The sequence below is a fragment of the Mixophyes fleayi genome, chromosome 3 (genome assembly GCF_038048845.1).
Source record: "Mixophyes fleayi isolate aMixFle1 chromosome 3, aMixFle1.hap1, whole genome shotgun sequence".
NCBI lineage: Eukaryota > Metazoa > Chordata > Amphibia > Anura > Limnodynastidae > Mixophyes > Mixophyes fleayi.
The window spans coordinates 145,489,434-145,511,095 of NC_134404.1; the positions used below are offsets into that span (position 1 = coordinate 145,489,434).

The window sequence follows — 21,662 nt, forward strand, 5'->3', positions numbered from 1 at the left end:
ATTAGATCATTGTATTAAATAAACTATTAGTCAGAATACATATAAGTAACACCTATGCAAATGTAGCACTGACTGCTTTCAAAACATACACCCAATGTGCCATTCAGCACAACACACCCTCACCATAAATCATAGGTTTTGTAAAATTTCTGTTATTTTGAAGCTGATATAACATTCCGTGGAGCCAGTCGCACAATGTCCTTTTTTTCTTGGATAAAGACCAATCATGCTATTTTCCAGCTACAAAGTAACCCTGTGTTCTGGTATTTACTGACCCTCTGTTCTTCTTTATTGGCAGATCTCTTTCACAACTTCGTAGACTGGAAGAGCTTGATTTAGGAAACAATGAACTCTATAACTTGGTAAGGGTATTATATGTAAAACATAGTTGTGCTTTGTCATGTTTGCTTTCTACTAAATAAATATCTCTCCGTGTTTAAGGAAAATGATCATTGAAGAGCTTTTTTTTTCCACCACCCACTTTCTCCACTATAGTATATCGATGGAGGCCCCTTTCTTGGACCAGTACATCACTGTGAATAGGCATCTCTGTTTCTGTAAAGCACAGTTAGAAATGATAGTCTGTTCCTAATTAAATGTCACCCGGCTCTTGGCCAACTCTCCGATCAAAGCTGGCTGCTCCAGTGAAAGACTTCCACCAATGTACTATTGTGAGAGGGAGGGTTTATATCAAATAAAAATGAATTAATATTGCATTTTTTTCCCAGTAAAATGTTTTAACCTAGCAATTGCATATCCAAAATAGAATGTGGCGATACAGCATTGTTGTGAACATAGAGAACTTAGTTATAAGGGTTAACCCTTCACATAATTGTGGGTAATGAGTCCCAAATCATAACTGCAGTGTAAGTATGGTATATCAAATTAATCCATTGATAAATTGATGGAGTTTTGACACCTGAATAGACTTTTGGGAACCACTCAGCATGGTGTCTGGCTCAAGGAGACATGTGCTGACTTGGCTATATTTTATATAGACAAAAATAATTCAGTTTCAAATATGTCACTTAAAATCAATAAAAGTAGTGATCATCATGCTATTGAGGAATATGTGTTTGAAGGGCAGCTCGTATATCAAATTAAGAATTCTGCCACACCGAGAAGTTGAGGAAATGAGTAGAAGCTCAACTGATGCCATGTACCTAGGCCTGTTTGGTATCAGTAGATAGGTAAATTCACAGGGGATATATTAATAATAAAATTGAGTCTGTGTGACACTCCACAGAAAAGTTAGGTCACATAGTGGAATTTGGTAGTAAATCAGGCAACATGCAAATGGTGATTTGACCACAATCCCCTTTGGAGGTGGGGAAAGATATAAAGGTGTCTTTAAAAAGCTGAGGCTGGTGACAACAAATTGTCAGTCTTTTGGGAAATCAATCATTCATTGATAAGCTGTCCACCTTCAAGCCAATTTCCCTTGGCTCAGAATACACCACTTCGATGTAAGTTATACTCTAAATGTAATCCCTTTATTATAAACTGTTTTGCTTGTGTATGTTATGTCAATTGTTAATTATTTTTTTTTGTATTAACCTATAAGCATTGGCCTTTTTGTATATTAAATCTAAAAATGTAATGGTTTATGCCCTTATTGCTCTAAACGAACTGCTAAGCTACCAGAGCACCAAGTGTGCGCAATTGGATAATTGAGTCATAGGTTTGCTACAGGCCTTATACGTAGCTTGTGGCAGTAGGCAGAGAGGTGTGGAAGCGGGTATCTGTGTTGGGAAAGAGACCAGTAAATCTGTAGCATTAAAGAAAGCGTTGAGTGCGAGATTTGGGCTGGAATCCTGTGTGTTCCCTTAAATTAAACTTCCAAGTCACGAGTGCGCGGAGGTCGGTTTGTGACAGATAAAGGGGTTCAGTAGTAGTTTCCTGACAAAATAGAGGCGATTATATATTGTATGACTGTTGGAATATATTAAATCAAGCAATAGCTAGAGAGGGCTTATCCCTGACAAGCATGTCTTTGCTATAAATGTGTAGGCTTGGTACATAATGTATACTTGCCTTTGCAATTCTAACATGGCAGATGTTGGTGTCAGATTATATAACTCATAGATCCACTCAGTGATGAACCAGGTCAGAAGTTATTACACAAGTACCTGTCCTGTGAAAATTCTAAGACAGGGATGATCTATTTCTACATAATATGTATTTGTGTATGTTCAAGTTGGATTTACATCTTTATTCTATTTATCATACTAAATTATAGGCATATTAAAAGTAGTGGTATTGTTCTGTAAATATCGTTGATTTACATAGTGCCAACATATCATGTAACTCTGTACAAAGAATAATGAATCATTCACATGATAGTTTTGTGGTTAGCACTTCTGCCTCACAGCACTGGGGTCATGAGTTTGATGCCTGACCATGGCCTTATCAGTGTGGAGTTTGTATGTTCTCCCCATGTTTACGTGGGTTTCTTCCAGGCTGTCAGGTTTCCTCCTACAATCCAAAAACATATTAGTAGGTTAGTTGGCTGCTATTAAATTGTCTGTATGTGTGAGGGAATTTAGACTGTAAGCTCTATTGGTGCAGGGACTGATGTGAGTGCGTTCTCTGTACAGCGCTCAGGAATTAGTGGTGCTATATAAATAAACAATGATTATCTGTCCTTGCCCCATTAGAACTTACAGTCTAAGTGCCCACCACACACACACTATCCTCCATTATTGTCAGCAGCCGATTAATCTACCAGTATGATTTTGGATTGTGGGGTGAATTGTACTACCCAGAAACCCAGGCAAGAACAAGGAGAACATACATACTCTGCACAGATAGTGCTCCAGTCAGAATTGAATGATAACTATGGTGCCGCTGTATATATGTATAGATTTTTTTTTTTATGTACTCCAATTTGCTTTGCCTAGAGTCCTCTTTAGGCAAGTAAATAAGTGATATGCTTTTGTTGAACTTATCCACATGACTACACTTAACTTAAATTTTGCTAAACCCCAAGGGGCAATTCAATTCTACAACCTCTGTGGAATGTCGTTCCCACATTTTTAGGACAGTGTCCACATGTGATCTGATTCAGCCCAAAAATTGAGAATGCAATAATTTCAGTTATCATGACATCACAGCCCTGCATCTGTGTGAATCCACAAAGTCACACAGTGCATTTCTTTAAAACATCTTTGCCAATTTGTCTCTCACTATGGGCCTCATTTAGACTTGGGCATACATCAATTATTTTTTGCATAAGATATATACATTTTGGTTTTGTGCATGTGCACCAAAACTGCATATGCATTGTTCATATATGCATTTTTGGGCATCCCCTTATCTGGAAAGGCAGAACGAGGATGCAGAGGGCTGGGTAAATGTAGACTCAGTATGATGAGGGTTTTACATAATAGCAACATAATTGTACTCTAATGAATCCACAGATGCACCTTTTAGCAGGCGTTTATCTTGCAGTTAAGGTCTGTACAACAATGCACAATGTTTATGATGACTTTCAGCGGCATTATTTAGCTGCTTCTCATTGGCTATTTATTTGACTCCTCCCACTTATGGTACTTAAATCACTTACATCACGCCTATATTGTATCAAGTTGCGATAGTCTATTCCTATTAATCGACTACATTTGGACTACTGCAGAATAGAAGACTCCCATTTAATTCCTAAAGAGAGAGTATAAACAACAGATATGGAGGTGTTTTGTATCTAATTACATTTTACAGGGTGGTCCATAAGTGTGGAAACACCCTTTTAAAATGGAAATGAGTAATGAAATATTAATCCAGTGTCTACACATATGATCTAGGTGTACTGGCCAAATACCCTAAATTTTTCCACCACACCCAGATCAGTATAGACAAATAGCTTATTGCGGCTTAATCATTCACTATTAACACTGTCAAGCTACATCTCTACACTATTGTGGGGCATAAGTATAAACACTTTTTATGCCTGATGTGATTGGTGCAAATGCTACTATTTTTGAGATAGTGGCATCTTGAGATATGTCATGAGTAGTCTCTTGATGGGTGCGTCTTTTCCTACCTATGTTTGGGTCCTCCGTATGTCTGCGGTGTTACACAAGACCTCATTCCTAAAATGACTCCTGCTGCATTATCAGGGCACTTGTGCTGTTATATGCATTAGGTGTCAGGGGCGTTGGGGATAACTGTTAAACCACATGAATCTTTTAGACTTAATCAATTTGTTGGTTTTATTTCAGAACTAGTTGTAACAGATGATATATACATATATACAGTTGCTCACAGTTGATAACGATTGTAACAGACACACTATGACAAACTTAATATATGCAGATGGTAAGCTTAGATGGTGGGCAATGTCAGATAATGGGTTGCTCATATATATTTTTTGTGCATCCGGTCACTTTATATATCTATATATAAGTAAGCGAACACAAAAAGGATGCAGCTCCAATTATCACTTCTTTACAGTTAGAGAGCCACAGAAACACACGCACATCCTCACTGTATTGGTGTATTATATGTTTAAATAGGAAGTTTACTTAGAAAATATAGAAACATTGGTTAACATCTGTTCTAGAACCAATGTTTAGGACTAAACAATGTTTTGTAACCAATGTTTAAAACATCCATACAACCAATGTTTTCTTTCAATGTCCCATACCTTGGTCTTGGGTCAAGAGATAGAAAGTTTATTTAACATTGATGACGTGTGTGTAAAGGAACATAGGTTTTTGCCAGTGGAAAGAGACTGGTCAAAGAGGTGAGATAGAGGCAGGCATGCATTAGGGAAAGGGAATGGAGAAGTTGGGAATTATAGGTCCAAAGTGGCAGATTATAGAGTGAGCCGACTAGATGAACTATTTGAGACTTTGTCCTCAGTTACTGGGACTATTATTTGTTATATTATGTCTAGTATTAAATTAACCAAGGGGTCTCAAACTTTATGTCCCACTAGTGTACTTTTGAAAGATTCATGCTGTGGGTTAACTTGATGAGTTTCACTAAAATCTACATTATACTTGCTAGAATATATATTTTATTCTATGTCATATTGACTTATATAACATACATGCCAACTCTGCCGGAATGTCCGGGAGACTCCCACATTCCGGGTAGGTCTCCCGGAATCCTGGGAGAGCTGGCGATTCTACCGCATCTGCTCACTTAACTAAATTAGAGCCGGCATGAACGGGCGAAGGAGCCGGGGGTTTGCGAATCACTTCATTTTGGCCTGCTCCCAGTGATGCTTTGTTTACCACTGTAAAAAGACCCCAAACAGGCATTACGTCACTGGGGACGGGGCCAAAATGACACGATTCGCAGAGCCCCCATCCCCTCGTGCCCCCCAGGAACTCCTGGACCCGGCCAACATAATGTTGGCAAGTATGTTTTATATAATTGTGAAATAGAGACATTTGGATGAACTTGGTAAACATTTACAATGTAATGGATAAGAATAAGGCTGTAATACTATAGAATAGGTCATTGAAATACAGCAGGAATATTGTGCTTTACCTGTGAACAGTACATATATTTTTAAACTGCTTATAAACAAGAGCAGAAACACAAGGCAGACAATTAGACACAAGGCATGGTTTTGTTTTGTTAGCTGCCATGATGTAAGCCACAACTTTTTATGTGATGACCTACTGGGGTGAGGCGATAGCTTACATATGAATGTGATTGCTGATTCCCATTCTAAAGTATAAATTTGCAGCCAAACAATATGCTACTTGTTAATTGACTTTCCAGAGAGGAAATGTGTGTAAATTATGTATATGTTTTTTCTCTCTCTTAATACTATTCAGTATTAATTTTGCAATGACAGCATCAGATGTTTTCCTGTATCACTATTTTAATAATAATACAAATAAATATAATGAGCAGTGTGACTCATAAAGGAGGGGGTTGTTGCCACCTACAGTCTGGCTGTTTGCTTTTCACACCCTCAGATTGTTTCTTCACTGTTGGAGGGATTTCTAGATTTAATTACTCCTCCCGTGAAAACAAATGCAGGAGTTTCCAATAGGCATTCTTAGTGAGTTACAATACATTATCATTATCGTTTGTCAGGCGTGCCGTCAAAAACATCTTTATGAATAGAAAACGGGGCTCTTTTCAAATGTAGATCCAAAAAATATAGTGTACTGTTTTCATTGCACGGTTTTTTATAAATGGTTACTTAGTCACAAAGAAAACATACTTGTAGTGCAGAGGTGTCCAACATCAGTCCTCTAGGATGGTGTTTTCAGACCCTGGACCTAAAGTACCCCTAACAGTGCATGTTTTCCATATCTGTTTTCTGGAGCACAGGTGTGATCATTACTGACTGACACATTTTGAAAGATCCACAGGTGGTGCTAATATGTATTTAATAAGTGATTAACCTATTGGTTCCAATGATCCACACACACTTCGGCTTGCGCCTGCGGTCTGGAGTGACAGGGGATGTCACCCACTCTTTTCATTCATGTTCAGTGAATAGGGGTCAGTAGAGGGTCCTCCATTGAATCTTCCCACCCCCATGGATTACAAAAACAAACAATATCCTAGATGTTTTGTAAACAAACTTCCAGGTTTCTTTATATGCAGCAACATTTTACATAGCTCATTGCAAACTAGAATTTATAGCAATCTAAAATCCTGAGCTTTTGAGTTCTGATGTGAGTGTTTGCTTATTAGTTGGATCATTAGATTGGAATTCCTGATCCCCAAACAATAAGCACAGCTTTACCCAATGGCAACTCTTGACTTCCCTATCATACGCCTCGACACTCCAATGTTGTATTTTATCTTAAGTAAGTGTAATCAAAAATATTCATATATTGCAATTAAGCATAGCCTGGTCACCCTATAACAGTGTTTGCTAACCTGTGAAACTACAAGCACCAGCATGCTTTGCCAGTAGATAACTAACAGCTGGCAAAGCATGCTGGGGCTTGTAATTTCGCAACACCTGGAGTGTCACAAGTTAGCCAACACTGCCCTATAAGTTTGTATATTGTAAGACTTGTTTGATTAGCAAATGAACATATAACAGTCACAAAATAAGTGGCAAATAGTTATTAAAGATTGTTAATGGGCTTTGGAAGAAACAGCCTGTGTATTGAACAACATTAATAAGAAAACTATGGTTTAACCGCCACCAACATGCTTATTAGTTTATCAGGGCATAATCTTCTATTACTAGAACATGCCATTGACTAATTAGAGCCATTGCGTACTCCTCAAAACCTAGCTGATGGCTTTGTATGATCTGTATGTTTCCTGGTTTTATAAAATAGTTAATCTAACAGTTTAAAGATAGTTAAAGGCTAAACTTATCTTTCGAGCCCAGTGTGTACACCCCAAGACTCCAGGGGTCGGATGACATGCAGAAGTCTATATTCAAAATGGTTAACATTGAGATCGATGTTCCCTTGAACAGTTCTTTTGAGATGACTTTATTCCACATCAATAATAAAGCCTAACCGTTCATTCCTGTTCCCGCCATTCAAATAGAAAAGCTGGAAACCTGGCTGAGCTGTCTTGAAAGGTATCTTGGGAAAGCAATACCACCCCAGTGAGTAGGGATTTTTGATATTGATGATAACCTGACCTTAGCAAACCCACCCCTTCCCAATCTAGGCAAGTTCATATTATATTTGGTTTTACAGGACATAGTTGAAAAAACTATACTGGTAACTGTTGCGAAAGTGTTTTTTAATGTGAAGCTATTATGTCATAAGATTTAAAAGTCTAGTCGCTCAACTGTATTAATCTGTTTGTATTTTATACCTGGATTACGGTAGTTCTACACATATTTACAATACTTGTGGCTCATTTTAGAAGTTGTGCATTATTATTTTCATTAAAATATGCTGGAATGAATGTGCAACTTTCCTTATGAACTAAAACAAACTAAAGATAATTCTTCTTTTTTTTTCTTTCTTTTTTTGGGGGGGATTACAGCCAGAATCCATTGGATCATTACATAAACTAAAGGACCTCTGGTTGGATGGAAATCAACTGGCAGAACTACCTCTGGTATGTTTCTATTTATACAAAGAATGTTGTATTGTAGCCATTGAAACATACCCTTTGCTCAATCCATCCAGTAGTGAAATGTGCTCTTGAGTAGTCAATTCTGAAAAGGGATTAACAATGATGCATTCAACCAAATTGTATAACTAACTCTACTATAATTAAAATTTAAGTAGAGGTGGTAGACGTGTGACATTAAATACATATGTGCCTTGTTGTACCAAATTGGTTCTGCTTGCTCAATGTAGCGTACCTGTAAATATGGTTCGTTCAAGTAGCCTTGGTGCACACATATCAGCTGGACATGTCATGTGACAAATACAGCAATGAGATCACATCACAGAAATTGTATGCTGCAACTAAAAGAACATGCTTTGCTTTCTCCCATTAAAAATGGAAATAAATAGGTTTACCGATCATAGTTTGGTTGAATAGTAAAATAAATAATAAAATGTTTAATTTCTTTGTCAAAAACTTCTACCCATGTGTTATAAGAAATAACACCTATTGAGAAATATCATCATCCTCAACCATTTATTTATATAGTGCCATCAAATTCTCTAGGGTTTTACAATTGGGAACATATACAGTAATAAAACAATACTGGGTAATTCAGACAGAGGTAAGAAGGCCCTGCTCGCAAGCTTACAATGCATATGGGATACATAAGGATATGCCCTGTATAATGGCACATTACTCACCCTCTTATGTTGTATATCTGGATAGAAGACCTATTTGACTTATATTGTCCATATTTTTTATAGTAAGTTACAGATTGCCATATAGGTTTTTTTTTATTTTGTGCTTTGTCTTCCAAAAAGATTGATCAAACAGTGCTTAATATCACACTTTATTTTGCAGACAGATTGCTTTTGTTGTGACCCCATGAAAATAGGACAAACATGCATTTACAAAAACCTTTTGTAAGCACAATTCACTTATTTTATAGGTAATTTTATATGTAATCAGCATATTAACCACAGTTCTCCAAATGTTGGAATATTCAATTCCTATAGTGAGCCCTAAGGCAATCAAACTGAAGGTGAGAAAAAAACCGTACTTCCCAAATAGTAGTAATTCAAGTGGAAATTGCTGCAATTTTATCCTTCATATAAAGAGGAATAAACAATAAGCACAATTTAAATATGCTGTAAATCTTCGTTTCTGCAGCATATGATACTCACTGTACCTTATGGTAATCTGTAAGATGACCTTCAATATGCTTTTAAAGTTTGAAAATAAATTCTTAGATCATGCTGATTCCATGCAAACAGAGTTTCTGTGTAGTCTGTATTAAACAAACGGATGTCTCAAGAGATCTGTATGCGCTGGTGTCATGACTCGTTTCTTTGCCTTTTTTGGGGCTTTTTCATCAGAGGCTCTGATGAGTTTTTATTTTCTTTATTTGTTTAGTAACAGGCACAGTACCTGTTAATTTTAAAGCTGCAGATATATTAGGCACCTTACAATGTTAGCTCTTAGCAATTATTGTTGTTTAAAAAACCTAATCTTTTTAGGTGGCACTGCTCCCACTTGTGTATTAATATACTTGTACATTCACTCCCTTCACAATGCACTTTTCATTACACGTTCAAAATGTATAGATACCAGAAAAAAATTGTATAAAGAACAATAGAAGGACATCTAAAAAAAATATATATTTTTATTGCAGTTTCTATACACTTAGAAAAATACTAAACATGCAACTGGAATTCCAACTTAACAGCACCACCCTTAGAATGTTTTAACAGTTTATAGAAGGACCCTTAAGATTTTCTATTTATAGCTCTAACATTCTTATAGGATTCCCAGGGTGTTGGAGCTTGCAGTATTACTACATTTCCGACACAAATGTAACAAAAATCACACAATACCAATAAGAGTCTAGGGAGCAAAACAGACTTCAGAGCTTAAAATGAAATGTAGCTCTGCTTGATCAACTGGCTCAGCTGCTATAATGAACAGGCTAACAGCCCATATGCACAGTGGTCAAAGTAGGGGTGTATATATGGTAGTATGCCATACGGCCACCACTGCTTTGACTGTAAAATGATCAAATTCCATTCACTTCTCATTATATTTTCCATACCGCAACTTCTAAATTTCCACTTCGACCACATCACAGGCCCTGGTCATGCCTCTGGTACACGGTACCAGAGGCATGACCAGGGCCTGATTTAAGGGTACTGGCTGGCCTAGGCTAATATACCCGTGCATCCCAAAACCCCTATCCCCAATATATAGGCATATAAGATTACTCCTGAATATGAGTATTCAGGACTATCCTCCAGCAGTCAAATTTAGACAGGTTGTGCCATTCTCCCTTACCTGTTCTTGCTCTTCTCTTTTGCTTGTTCTTTCAGCTTTGTTGTCGTCTAGCTGGCTTCCGGAAAGTTGAGGTCATGTTTTGAAAATGTAGAAATTGTATTATAATGCAAAATGGTAACCAACCCTGAATGATTAGGCTCTTTTGTTCAAGCACATTACTCCACTATGGCCAGATACAACTACCCCATAGTACAGGCATATATAGGCGATATATGAACATTTGTGGTCAAAGAGCTATAATCAAATACAAACCTCTACCTGTTCCATCTCACTAGTATTTAGTATTCTTTTGACCGCTGAGACCACAGAGAGCATCTGTTACACAATACAGAGATTATGCCCTGCCCTTTCCAAGAGCTGCTCTATTTTTTATTTTTTTTAATATACCCCTTAGCCATTTTATTATTTCCCCCCCCCGCATCCACTTAATTATCTGCCAGCAGCCCACCCCCCACAGCCGTTGTTTCCATTCCCCACCGCAGCCTTTTACTTTACCTCAACCCCCCCTCCCGTTCACCCTGCAGCTATTCCCCACCCCAACCCGTTCACTTACCTTGTCGCAGCTGTCTGTCTTCTACATGACATGCAACCTGACAGCAAATCCGCTTGCTATTAGCTGCCTGTCAGTCCGGAGGCGGAGAAATCTTAGTCAACTCTCGTGGGGTGTTGTAATCTTGCTAGGCCTGACTAAGCGCTCCATGCCTGGCAGCTGACTGCATTGGATTTGCTGTCGGCCTGTCTGTCTGCATAGTGACCCAGCACCCCAGGCTGCAGCTGGATCCAGTCCCCCGAAAACCCAGTGCACCGGTCTGCCGCCTGATCAGCTTAATGGTTGATCAGGCCCTGTGCATGGTAATATAAATGCCTTACAAACTAAAAGACCGTTGTCAGCGCTTTACTTACCAGTACATATAAAGTATGTGTATCTATCAAATTGAAAGCATTAGGTATTGGATCATATTTTGTTCAAAACATTTAAGCTTGCATTCCAGCATAATGGGTACTTCATTGTATTCAGAGCCTACACTAACATATGTTTCATATACCACTAAAATGCAGTTAAAATCCGGTGCCTCCCAAGTATAAGTGCTTACATCTAACAAGGGCTAGCCTATAGGACACACCCAAAAAGACTTTAAATAGGCCTGACAGTCAGCCAAGACAACATTAGACTGTATTTTGAAACCAAAACACAGAAGAATATGTATATTTGTTTTGTTAGATTGATATTCAAAACGTAGTATATAGATTGTAGCTCTTTTAATGTTTGTTTAGACTTGTTTTATTAATTGTCATGCAGGAAATAGGAAGTCTGAAAAATTTGCTCTGTTTGGATGTGTCGGAGAATAAACTGGAAAGACTTCCTGAGGAGATCAGCGGCTTGACTTCCTTAACAGATCTACTTGTGTCACAGAACTTAATTGAGGTTTTACCTGATGGCGTTGGTAAGAAAAAATGTTAATAACTATTTTACTAGAATTGGCTTAGTAACTTCAGGGCAGATACAAACGGGTGTCTGTAACATGTATAAGGTGTGCTGCTTTTATCCGACAGTGAACAGAAGTGAATATAAGGATTTCCTTCGTTTTACAGTGTCCCATGATGCAGGCTGTGTGGTTAATAAACTTCATGTATTAGAACAGGTTTTCCCAAACCCAGTCCTCAGGGCTCCCTAACAGTGCAGGTTTTCCCAATCTCCTTGCTGGAGCACAGGTGTGTTCATTACTGACTGACACAGTGTAACAGATCCACAGGTGGTCCTAATTATGTCACATGTGATCCTGAAAACCTGCACTGTTGGGGAGCCCTGAGGACTGGGTTTGGGAAACCCTATGTTAGAATGATCAGTAAGATGTAAATAAAGTAATGCATCAACTAAATGGGCTTCTTAAACTGCGTGCTTCTGCTCATGTGCTGTTACAGACCAAGGTAAAGTAATAAAGAAACAGTCCTCTGCCACTGACTGAAATCTTATTGGCACTTAGTGTCTTCTGGTCATAACATCTCCGAGACCAGTGTGTGTATTTGTGTGTATGTATGTGTATGTATATGTGTGTATGTATGTATCTCAGACTTGGTAATACATTTTTACAGAAGATGGGTAAAGACGTAGACTGTGAATTAAATGTTAGTTTACATGCATCTCTACAAACTGAAAATAAATATTGTGTGCCTTAAGTATGCAGCAAGTTGCAGGTGCTCTCAAATAAGTAGGGGGGTGGGTGAGAGCCATTATAGCTGGCTGACCTCTGGCATGGAGTTGATTTATAAATCCTGTTAATGCATTTGACAGTAAAATTAGTGAAACAGTCAATGGCTGATGTTATTGACTGCACCTGTTCTTTGGCCTGACCACCAATGCGTGTTTTGTAAATCTCATCACCTTGACATACACTAATGGTAGGTTTTCACATGAATGATCTAGGTTTTTAAAACCCAACGAACAATCAGAAATTTAAGAAGTTATTGGTGCATCAAGCAGTGGACATTCTATATAAGTGTTTTCATTTTCTGTTTAGAATTACAGGCATTTATGTAGCAGTGTTACTCTATGTATCAACACTATTGCTGTACTGGAATGTGCTTCAAATATTTGTTATTTTTGCTTGCCTGGTTATGCTAGCTGCAGTGCATTCATTTTATTGTTTGATAATTGAGTGTGACTGTATGATTTATCAGTTGGCCACAAATTTCCCCCCAACAAATATTGAAAATGAAAACCAATGTTAGTAGTTTTATTTTACCCTTTCTGTGAAGTGTTGAGTGAAAAACAGGTAGGAGTTATTTTGTATACAGAATCTAATACATCTATTAAGCAAAATACTATCCATGGAATAATTTATTTGTGTTGTTCATCCCCCAACAAATGTGGATTTTTGGAATTCAGTAACCCTAAGAAGACACTAATTACCTTAAAAATAATAATAGAAAAATGTATAATGGCATTATGCAAATTTGCAGCTAGTAAAAGAATGGGGGATTCTGAAACTGCAGCAAATGGGTAATATAGACAATAATGGAAGTACCTAAATGCAAAAATATATTATACCTTGATATTAAAGTGATTAAATATACAATTACAAATTACAGAAAGTACATAAAAGGTTCAGTTTATTCAATTAAAATATATAATGAATATGTATAACATACCACAAGTCCCAACCAATATATAAAAAAAGGCTTAATGCAATGCTCATATGACACTGTTAATTTAATATACAGCCCCAATAAATATTCAGCCAATAATATGTATCTGTTTAGAAACAATTATCAGTAAATAGTTGACTAAATGTATTGAGATCAATTAAGCACAAACGTAATCCGGAGGAAAATAAAAAATTCCAAGTGTATGCAATGTAAGGAGAATATAAGTAAGAGTGTTAATAGACAATTCCCACAGTACTCGCACAAGGGATTAATGCACCAAATTATCCAGAGCTTATTTGGGAAATGCAATTACCTGTTGCAATTTTATAATATTGCATTTATAACATTGACATGTTTTTTTGTAAAAAAAAAAAAAAATGTGCATCCATAAATTATCAGTAAGTGTTTAGAGTAAATGGAAGTACTTTTAATGCTGTCAGGCTAGTACAACATTAATAGTATGTGCACTACAGCTGCCAAAATGTTATAGATTTAAGATCTCTTTTTATATAAGCTAGTGCATCATTTAATGTGGACAGCTCTTCTGAAATCTGAAGTGCATATTTGCTGTTGATAGGGAAATTGAGGAATCTGTCAATACTTAAAGTGGACCAGAATCATCTCATGCAGCTGACTGAATGCATTGGAGAATGTGAGAGCCTTACTGAACTGGTACTTACAGAGAATCAACTGTTGGTGAGTGCATGTAGCATATGACATCTGCATTTCTTTGGCCTTTTGTTTAATTGTGCTTGCAATGCATAAAATGGGCAGCTGATGCATGTTTATAATTGCCATCTAAATTTCTGTTGCTTACTTGTACATGTGCTGTCTGTCCATAAACAACCAACAAGTGTGTGTATGATCTAATATTCTCTGGCAGAAATCCTAGTGCTTGTTAAAGGCTATGTTCAATTCACACAGTGTCCTTTGAGGACACAAATGGATTATAGGTCACCACTGTCATTATCGATTTTTTTTCTCTCTCTCAGAATCTGAAATTGCACTTGGCAAAATAGCAGCTCGCTTCATTTAGATGTATAGGATATATGCTACCACAGTGTAACCTCTATTGTTTGTGTATTTATGGACTTTGTTTGAGAACTCCGTTCCCAATGTATAACCGTGTATATTCATACATTGGCTAGGATTTGAACTTTAAGCTTTTCTCGCCCTCGGGCACACCTAAGCGCTCCCCAGAAATACCACTGCACACCAAAAGATATAGATAGATGTATATATAATCAGGAATTACCGCTTGTGGGAATGTCACACGTTTGCGATACATTCAGAAGTGTCACCCCCGTAACAATAATAATAATGAACTCTCTATTTCACTAAAATATTTTACAAAGAAAATATTTGTTATGGTGAAATTATTTCCTTAAGACAAGGTCTTCCTTTTAACCATAGTATGACGCATGTGCCGCCATAAATCTGGTGCTTTTTCTCCTGTTGCCGGCATTGCACCGCGGCACACTTGGCAACATCTCATGGCACAGCTTTAGACATTAAACAGATTTGCTTTCTGTACTCCAATAAACTCAAATTGATTACCCAATAATAATAGAGGCTGATAACAGCTCCTGGACCCTGGTAACAAAGAATTTTACTTACGAGCACCACGCGGGAAATGAGTACACAAGCCACCATGAAAGTCATCTGTATTTTATACTAGCCACCAGGAAGGGGCTGTATTGCACATAAAGGAAGGTAGGTATTGTAGTGTAATGTGCCTGTATATCATAATCATCATTTATTTATATAGTGCCAACAAATTCTGTAGCGTTTTACAATTTGGAACAAACACAGGAATAAAACAATATTGTGTAATACAGAGACAGAGAGGTAAGAGGGCCCTGCTTGCAAGCTTACAATCTATAGGACAATGGGGGTCTGATGCAAGGCATCATGTTCCGCATAGTGCATTTTGGTCCAGCCAGAATGCAGAGTTAGAATGCCTAGTGGGTCATATGATGCAATCACAGAGCAATGTTGGTCATGGGCTCAGAGGGTTGTAGTCTTGTGTGAAGTATTTAAAAGGTGGTAATAGGGTAACCTAGGGAGGTTAAGAGGGTGGTTGAGGAATATTATAAGCTTGCCCGAAGAGGTGGGTTTTAAAAGAACACTTGAAGGATTGAAGAGGAGAGGAAAGTCTTATTGTGCGGCTGCAATTCCAGAAAGTGGGTGCAGACTGGAAACAGTCCTGTAACCAGGAATGGTAGCATGTTAGAGTGGATGAGAGACTTAGATCTTGTACAGAACAGAGATGTCGATTTAGTAGATATTATGATGGCCTTGTATGTTAGATTGGATTTGGTTAAAAAAACATGTAACCAATGTAAATATAATGTTGATGTGGGGAACAAAGGATAGTTCTGAGTTAAGAATCACACCAAGGCATTGAGTTTGGGGGGTGGAATTTATGGTCATGTTGTCAACAGAAATAGAAGAATCAGGAAGGTAATTTCTGTTGGTGGGTGGGAATATTATTAGCTCTGTCTTTGAAAGATTGAGTTTTAGTTGGCGAGAGGCCATCCAATATGAAATGGCAGAAAGACAGTCCGTAACGTGGTACTACACAAATGGCAAGAGATCCGGAGAGGATATATAAATTTGTGTATCAGCGTAGATAGGATACTGAAATCCAAAGGAACTTATTAGTTTTCCAAGAGAAGTGATATAGATCGAGAGCAGCAGTGGACCTAGTACTGAGCCTTGTGGTACTCTAACTGATAAGGGAAGCGGAGCAGAGGTGAATCCAGAAATATTAATACTGAAAGAGCTATTAGATAGGCTGAATGAGAACCAAGATTGGACAGTGTCTTGAAGACATAGGGATTGTAGCGTTTATATAAGAAAAGTGTGATCAAATGCAGTAGAGAGATCCAGGATAATTAGAAGAGCGTAATTGCCTTTAGTTTTATCAGTGATCAAATCATTGACAACCTTAGTAAATGCAGTATCTGTGGAGTGTTGCAATCAAAAGCCTAAATATGATCATTTAGAAGTCAAACTTATTGTTTTAGTGTAAAATGTGCAGTTCCATTTTTTTATCGGTCTAGTTGTTTTTCAGATTAATTCTTGATAGCATATTACTTTCCACTTTGCTGCAAGAAATTGGGCTCCATTTTAAAGCTAACTGGCTGACTGTTATCTATAGATGGGGTATTCAATGAGAAGTTGAACCCGACCATTGTTTTTTCAGGATCAATATCAAGGTTCAATTTTTTATTATTTTGTTAATAAATACCTTAATTTAAAATTCCATGAAAGAAAAATAATTTTGCTGCATCATTTATTGTTTTAAATCATGGCAGACATTCATATGTTGGTAGCTGTCTACTGAAGAAGTTTTGTTTCCAAAGTTGCCACCATTACATATGCATCAGCTGTTTAGGTTCTGCAATTTCTTGGTGTGTCAGGATGCTATTTAAAGTGTTTACTTCAAGATTCATATGAGAATTTGTTTGAACAGCTAGTATATGTATAGTATTTAACTTACAAAAACAGAGTACTTTTGTATGTTTTTTGTCATGGGCAGGACAATTTTTTTTTTGTAGTGAGATAATGGTTTTGAGGTTAAGTGTACAGTTGGTTAGAAGTAAGCCTTTGTTTAACTTCATTATTTAAAAAAAATCAATAATCTACTATATAAATGCCTAGTGACGTGTGTGGAAAAAAAAAACCCAAGCTGCAGCGCCACCTGCTGTGCAGAGTTATACACTGACCTATATATTTCTTGAAGGAGAAGTGACAGTTGGGAGTGGTTGGTGGTTGCCGGGGGTGACAGTGGGGAGTTTTTAACACCTTAAGTAGCTTGATGAAGGATGAGGTGATGGAGAAAAATGATGAGGTGGTGACATGTGGACAAAACCACGTTAAAAAAGGGCGCTTGCGTCGGGAAGTAACGCTCTTCCCCTGAGGAGGCCTGGGCTAGGCCCAAATGCATGACAAGAACCTTTTTAACACCTTAAGTAGCTTGATTTGACTAGAATGCATGAGTATCATGCACGGGTTAACTTGTTTAAATATACAGTTGGACTATCGAGATTGTAATATTTTTTAAACTGTCCCACCTGTGACAAATTGACTGGAACATCACCAGTCTTTGTTTTCCAACTCTAAATCTGGCCTGTCCAACCTGCGGCCCTCCAGGTGTTGTGAAACTACAAGCCCCAGCATGCTTTGCCAGTAGACAACCTGTTGATAGCTGAAAGGGCATGCTGGCACTTGTAGTTTCACATCTGGAGGGCCGCAGGTTGGACAGGCCTGCTTTAAACTTTCCAAGTTCTATGAGTTGCGTTCCAAGCATGTTATACTTACGTGTGAAATGCCACACACCGTTTGTGTGTGTGTGTGTAAATATCATGCACACTTCATGTACATTGTCAAACAATCTGCAAACAAGATATGAACTTTACCAAAGAAACAAGTCAACTGCTTGAATTTGTTTGTTGTGATCCAAAAAAATGAAGAATGCATGACAGGTAAATATAGAGGCTGAACTACAGATCTCTGAACATTAATTTCTGATGATGTAGACACTTCTAGCAACATTAGCTGGAAGAAATGGAATAAAATTGATTGTCGCCCCAAACTAGTTGAGACTGAAGGTTCATTTGAAGATGGTATTGCTGAGATAAATTCACAGTTACTTCGATTCAAAAATCATGTTTTTGTTAAAAGAATTCAGTCTCAAACATTCACTGACCTGATTGAAAATCTAGAGGAAGGTGAGTCTGTGCTCCAAATTGATTTTGCAGAAAACTTCTCTGCAGTGAATGAAGATGAAATACAGTCAGTGCATTGGAACCACAATCCGGTCACTATATTTACTACCTGTGCATGGCTTTCAAGGGAAAAAAAATGTACCTTTGCAAGGATCAGTGATTGTCTTACCCACGACAAGTATGCATTATTTGCCTACCTGAAAAGAATTGTAGCTTCATTGAAAAGTGAGTTCAATTTACTAAACATCAAGATATTTTCCGAGGGGGCAGCAGCCCAATTTAAGAATAGATTTACGATGTCGACCATTGTTTTATGAAAGAAGACTTCGGTGTGGAGGAACAGTGGTGGTACTTTGCCACATCCCATGGCAAGGAGATGGTTGATGGGATAAGAGCCGTAGTAAAATGTGCTGCGTGGAGCTGAGTAAAACAGTGCAGATTTCAGGTTGACAATTCTTAAGACTTTGTTTCAACAGCCCACTCGGCTCATCAGTGAAAAATGTTGAAATCATATGTGTCATTTCTGAGGAGATTGAAGAAAACAAGGAAATGCTTGATCAAAGATGGAAAGCTGTAATTGGTATTGATGGATTACAGTCTCTATACTATCTGCAGGGCCATGACAAACAGACTTTGAACATTTTGTGCCCAGACTGAAAAGTGTACACAACAATCAAAGTTTTCAAACTGCGAATGTGAATCTCCCAAGTGAACCTGATCGTCCTGAAGATCGTGCCTCCAGACTGGAAGTTATTGAAATACAGCCACTTGAAGTTGCCCATGTAACAGCAGGGACACTTTTGCTGGTGCAGTGCACAACATCTTCTAGAAAGACTGCTCACTACACAGAGCTCCTGTGAAGATGACAGTTCAGTGAAAATAATGTTTTGAAGATTGTTGGGAAAAATGGAAATATCTTCAAAAGAAATGAAAATTATATTAATTTTGTAAATTTTGATCAGTGTTACTTACATCACTTCTTAAAAAAGGTGAGAGGCAGTATTCTTAGGAAATTTTCCGCTATGGTAGATGTGTTTGAACATGGTTAAAAGTGGAATGTAAAAACCAAAAAAATCTTTACTCAAACGGTAATATTTGTAATAAGAGTAACATGTTAAATGACAAAAAATTATTGTATAGCAATAGAAGTGCACTGTTTTTGTTTTACTTACATAAAATGGGTGTTACTGAGAATTAATTTGCACTGTGTCCCACCCATGACACATTGATGTCTCACCCATGACCAAAAAAAATAATTTCGCATAAACTAATACTTTATTCTTGTTTTTTTGTAACCTAGTCTACACCAAGTTCTTGCTTCACAATGAGTAAATTATAAATTTTGTCCCACCTGTACATTCAGAGTGATTGTATAAAATCACTCTCTGTGAGAAGGTACACTACATGAACAAAATTATTCAGACTCTTGACCATTACACCAACAGGGACTGTAAAGACATTGTATTCAAATACATATACTTTAATATGGAGTTGGTCCTTCTTTTACAGAAATAACGGCTTCAACATCTTGTGGAAAGCCTTCCAAGAAGAGTGGAAGTGTTTCTGTGGGAATTTGTACCCATTCATTCTGTATTGTATTTGAGATCAGGCACTGATGTTGGACGAGAAGGCCTGGCTCGCAATCTCCGTTCCATTTCATCCCAGTGGTGTTCGATGGTGTTGCGGTCAGGGCTCTGTGCGGCCCAGTCAAGGTCTTCCACTCCTCAAACCATGTCTTTGTAGTCCTTGCTTTGGGGCACAGTCATGCTTGAATACAAAATGGCCCTCCTCAAACTGTTGTCACAAAGTTGTAGGCATAGCTTTGTCCAAAATGACTTTGTATGCTGCAACATTAAGATTGCCCTTCACTGGGGATAAGGGCCCTAGCCCAAACCCTGAAAAACAGCCCCGTACTATTATCCCTCTTCCACCAAATTTCACAGTTCGTATAATGCAGTCTGGCAGATAACATTCTGCGGCATCCGCCAAACCCAGACTCGTTCATCTGACTGCAAAGCAGCGTGATTCGTCACTCCACAGAACATGTTCCCACTGCACCACAATCCAGTGTCGGTGTGCTTTACACCACTCCATCCCATACTTGGAATTGGTCTTGGTGATGTGAGGCTTGCATGCAGCTGCTCGGCCAATGAAACCCATTCCATTAAGCTCCCGCCGCACAGTTTTTGAGCTTACATTAATGCCAGTGGGAATTTGGAAATATTCAGCTATGGAATCAGCAGAGCGTTGGCAACTTTTACACACCATGCTCCTTTGCAGTCATTAACCCTGCTCTGTGATTTTACGGGGTCTTCTGCTTCATGGCTGAGTTGCTGCTGTTCCTATATCTTCTAATAATATCAGTTACATTGGAATATCCAGCAGTGATAAAATTTCACAAACTTTCTTATTGCACAGGTGGCATCCAATCACAGTAACATGCTTGAAGTCATTAAGCTCTTCAGAACGACCCATTTTGTAACACAAATGTTTGCAACTGGAGACTGCATGGATAGGTGCGTGATGTCATGCACCTCAAGTATTTGGCCACACCTATTTATTGAATTTTGTCCATATACTGTGTCTACTTTTTGTCCCACCCGTGACACAAGTTTGAAAATCAATAACTCCATACTAAACAATGCAAATAAAGTTACCATACACATTTCATAAGACCATGCACACTGTATGTAAGCTACCATAATATAAATATACTTCATAAAATGAGAGCCTCTTTTGATAAGAAAACCTCAGTGCAAATGTTCCACTCGTGACAACAGAATGCCCCAGATGGGGGTAGCCTGAGGCACCCTAATTAAATACTGTATAACTACAGATATCTAGTGACTCCTCATCACTGCATATATGCAGACATGGACAAATTTGTACCCTTAAAACTCATTGAAACAATGCTTCGTTCCTCCTGGAAAGTGATGAAATTAAAAGATATTGCCTCTTGTATACCTGCATGCCTTTTCACTGTTTCCTTGCTTTTTTATGACATGCCAAAGAGAGAAAAATTATTGCTTATTCTCCAAAGATATTCTAAAGCGGGCTGGACAGATTTGTTGATACCTCTTAGAAAAGATTCTAAATTATTGGATTGCAGTGATATTTCAAACTAATTGCTTTCCTGAGTTAGCATCACACATGTCTTCAATCTTTCCTTCAGTCTTTCAGCTTATTTTATTATCATGTGCACCACACTGAACATGGACCAGAGAAAGAAAAGGAGAGAATTGTCTGCGGAGATAAAGAAAATCAGAAAGAACATTATGGACAAGCATGTTAAAGGTAAAGGCTAAAAGGTCATGTCCAAGCAGCTTGATGTTCCTGTGACTACAGTTGCAAATATTAAGAAGCTTAAAGTCCATGGGACTGTAGTATTCCTCCCTGGACGTGACTGCAAATTTACCCCAGATTAAGCAGAAGGATAGTAAGAATGGTAGA

General features: G+C 37.8%; 1 protein-coding gene across 1 annotated transcript in view; it reads left to right on the plus strand.

Moving 5' to 3' along the window:
• LRRC1 (leucine rich repeat containing 1) overlaps positions 1 to 21,662 on the plus strand; it is a 111,297-nt gene that overhangs the window by 65,612 nt on the left and 24,023 nt on the right. Inside the window, exons 6-9 of the mRNA XM_075202510.1 lie at positions 299 to 362; positions 7,933 to 8,007; positions 11,633 to 11,777; positions 14,057 to 14,175. Coding sequence (XP_075058611.1) covers positions 299 to 362; positions 7,933 to 8,007; positions 11,633 to 11,777; positions 14,057 to 14,175 — 403 coding nt within the window. The remainder of the gene's footprint in view (positions 1 to 298; positions 363 to 7,932; positions 8,008 to 11,632; positions 11,778 to 14,056; positions 14,176 to 21,662) is intronic.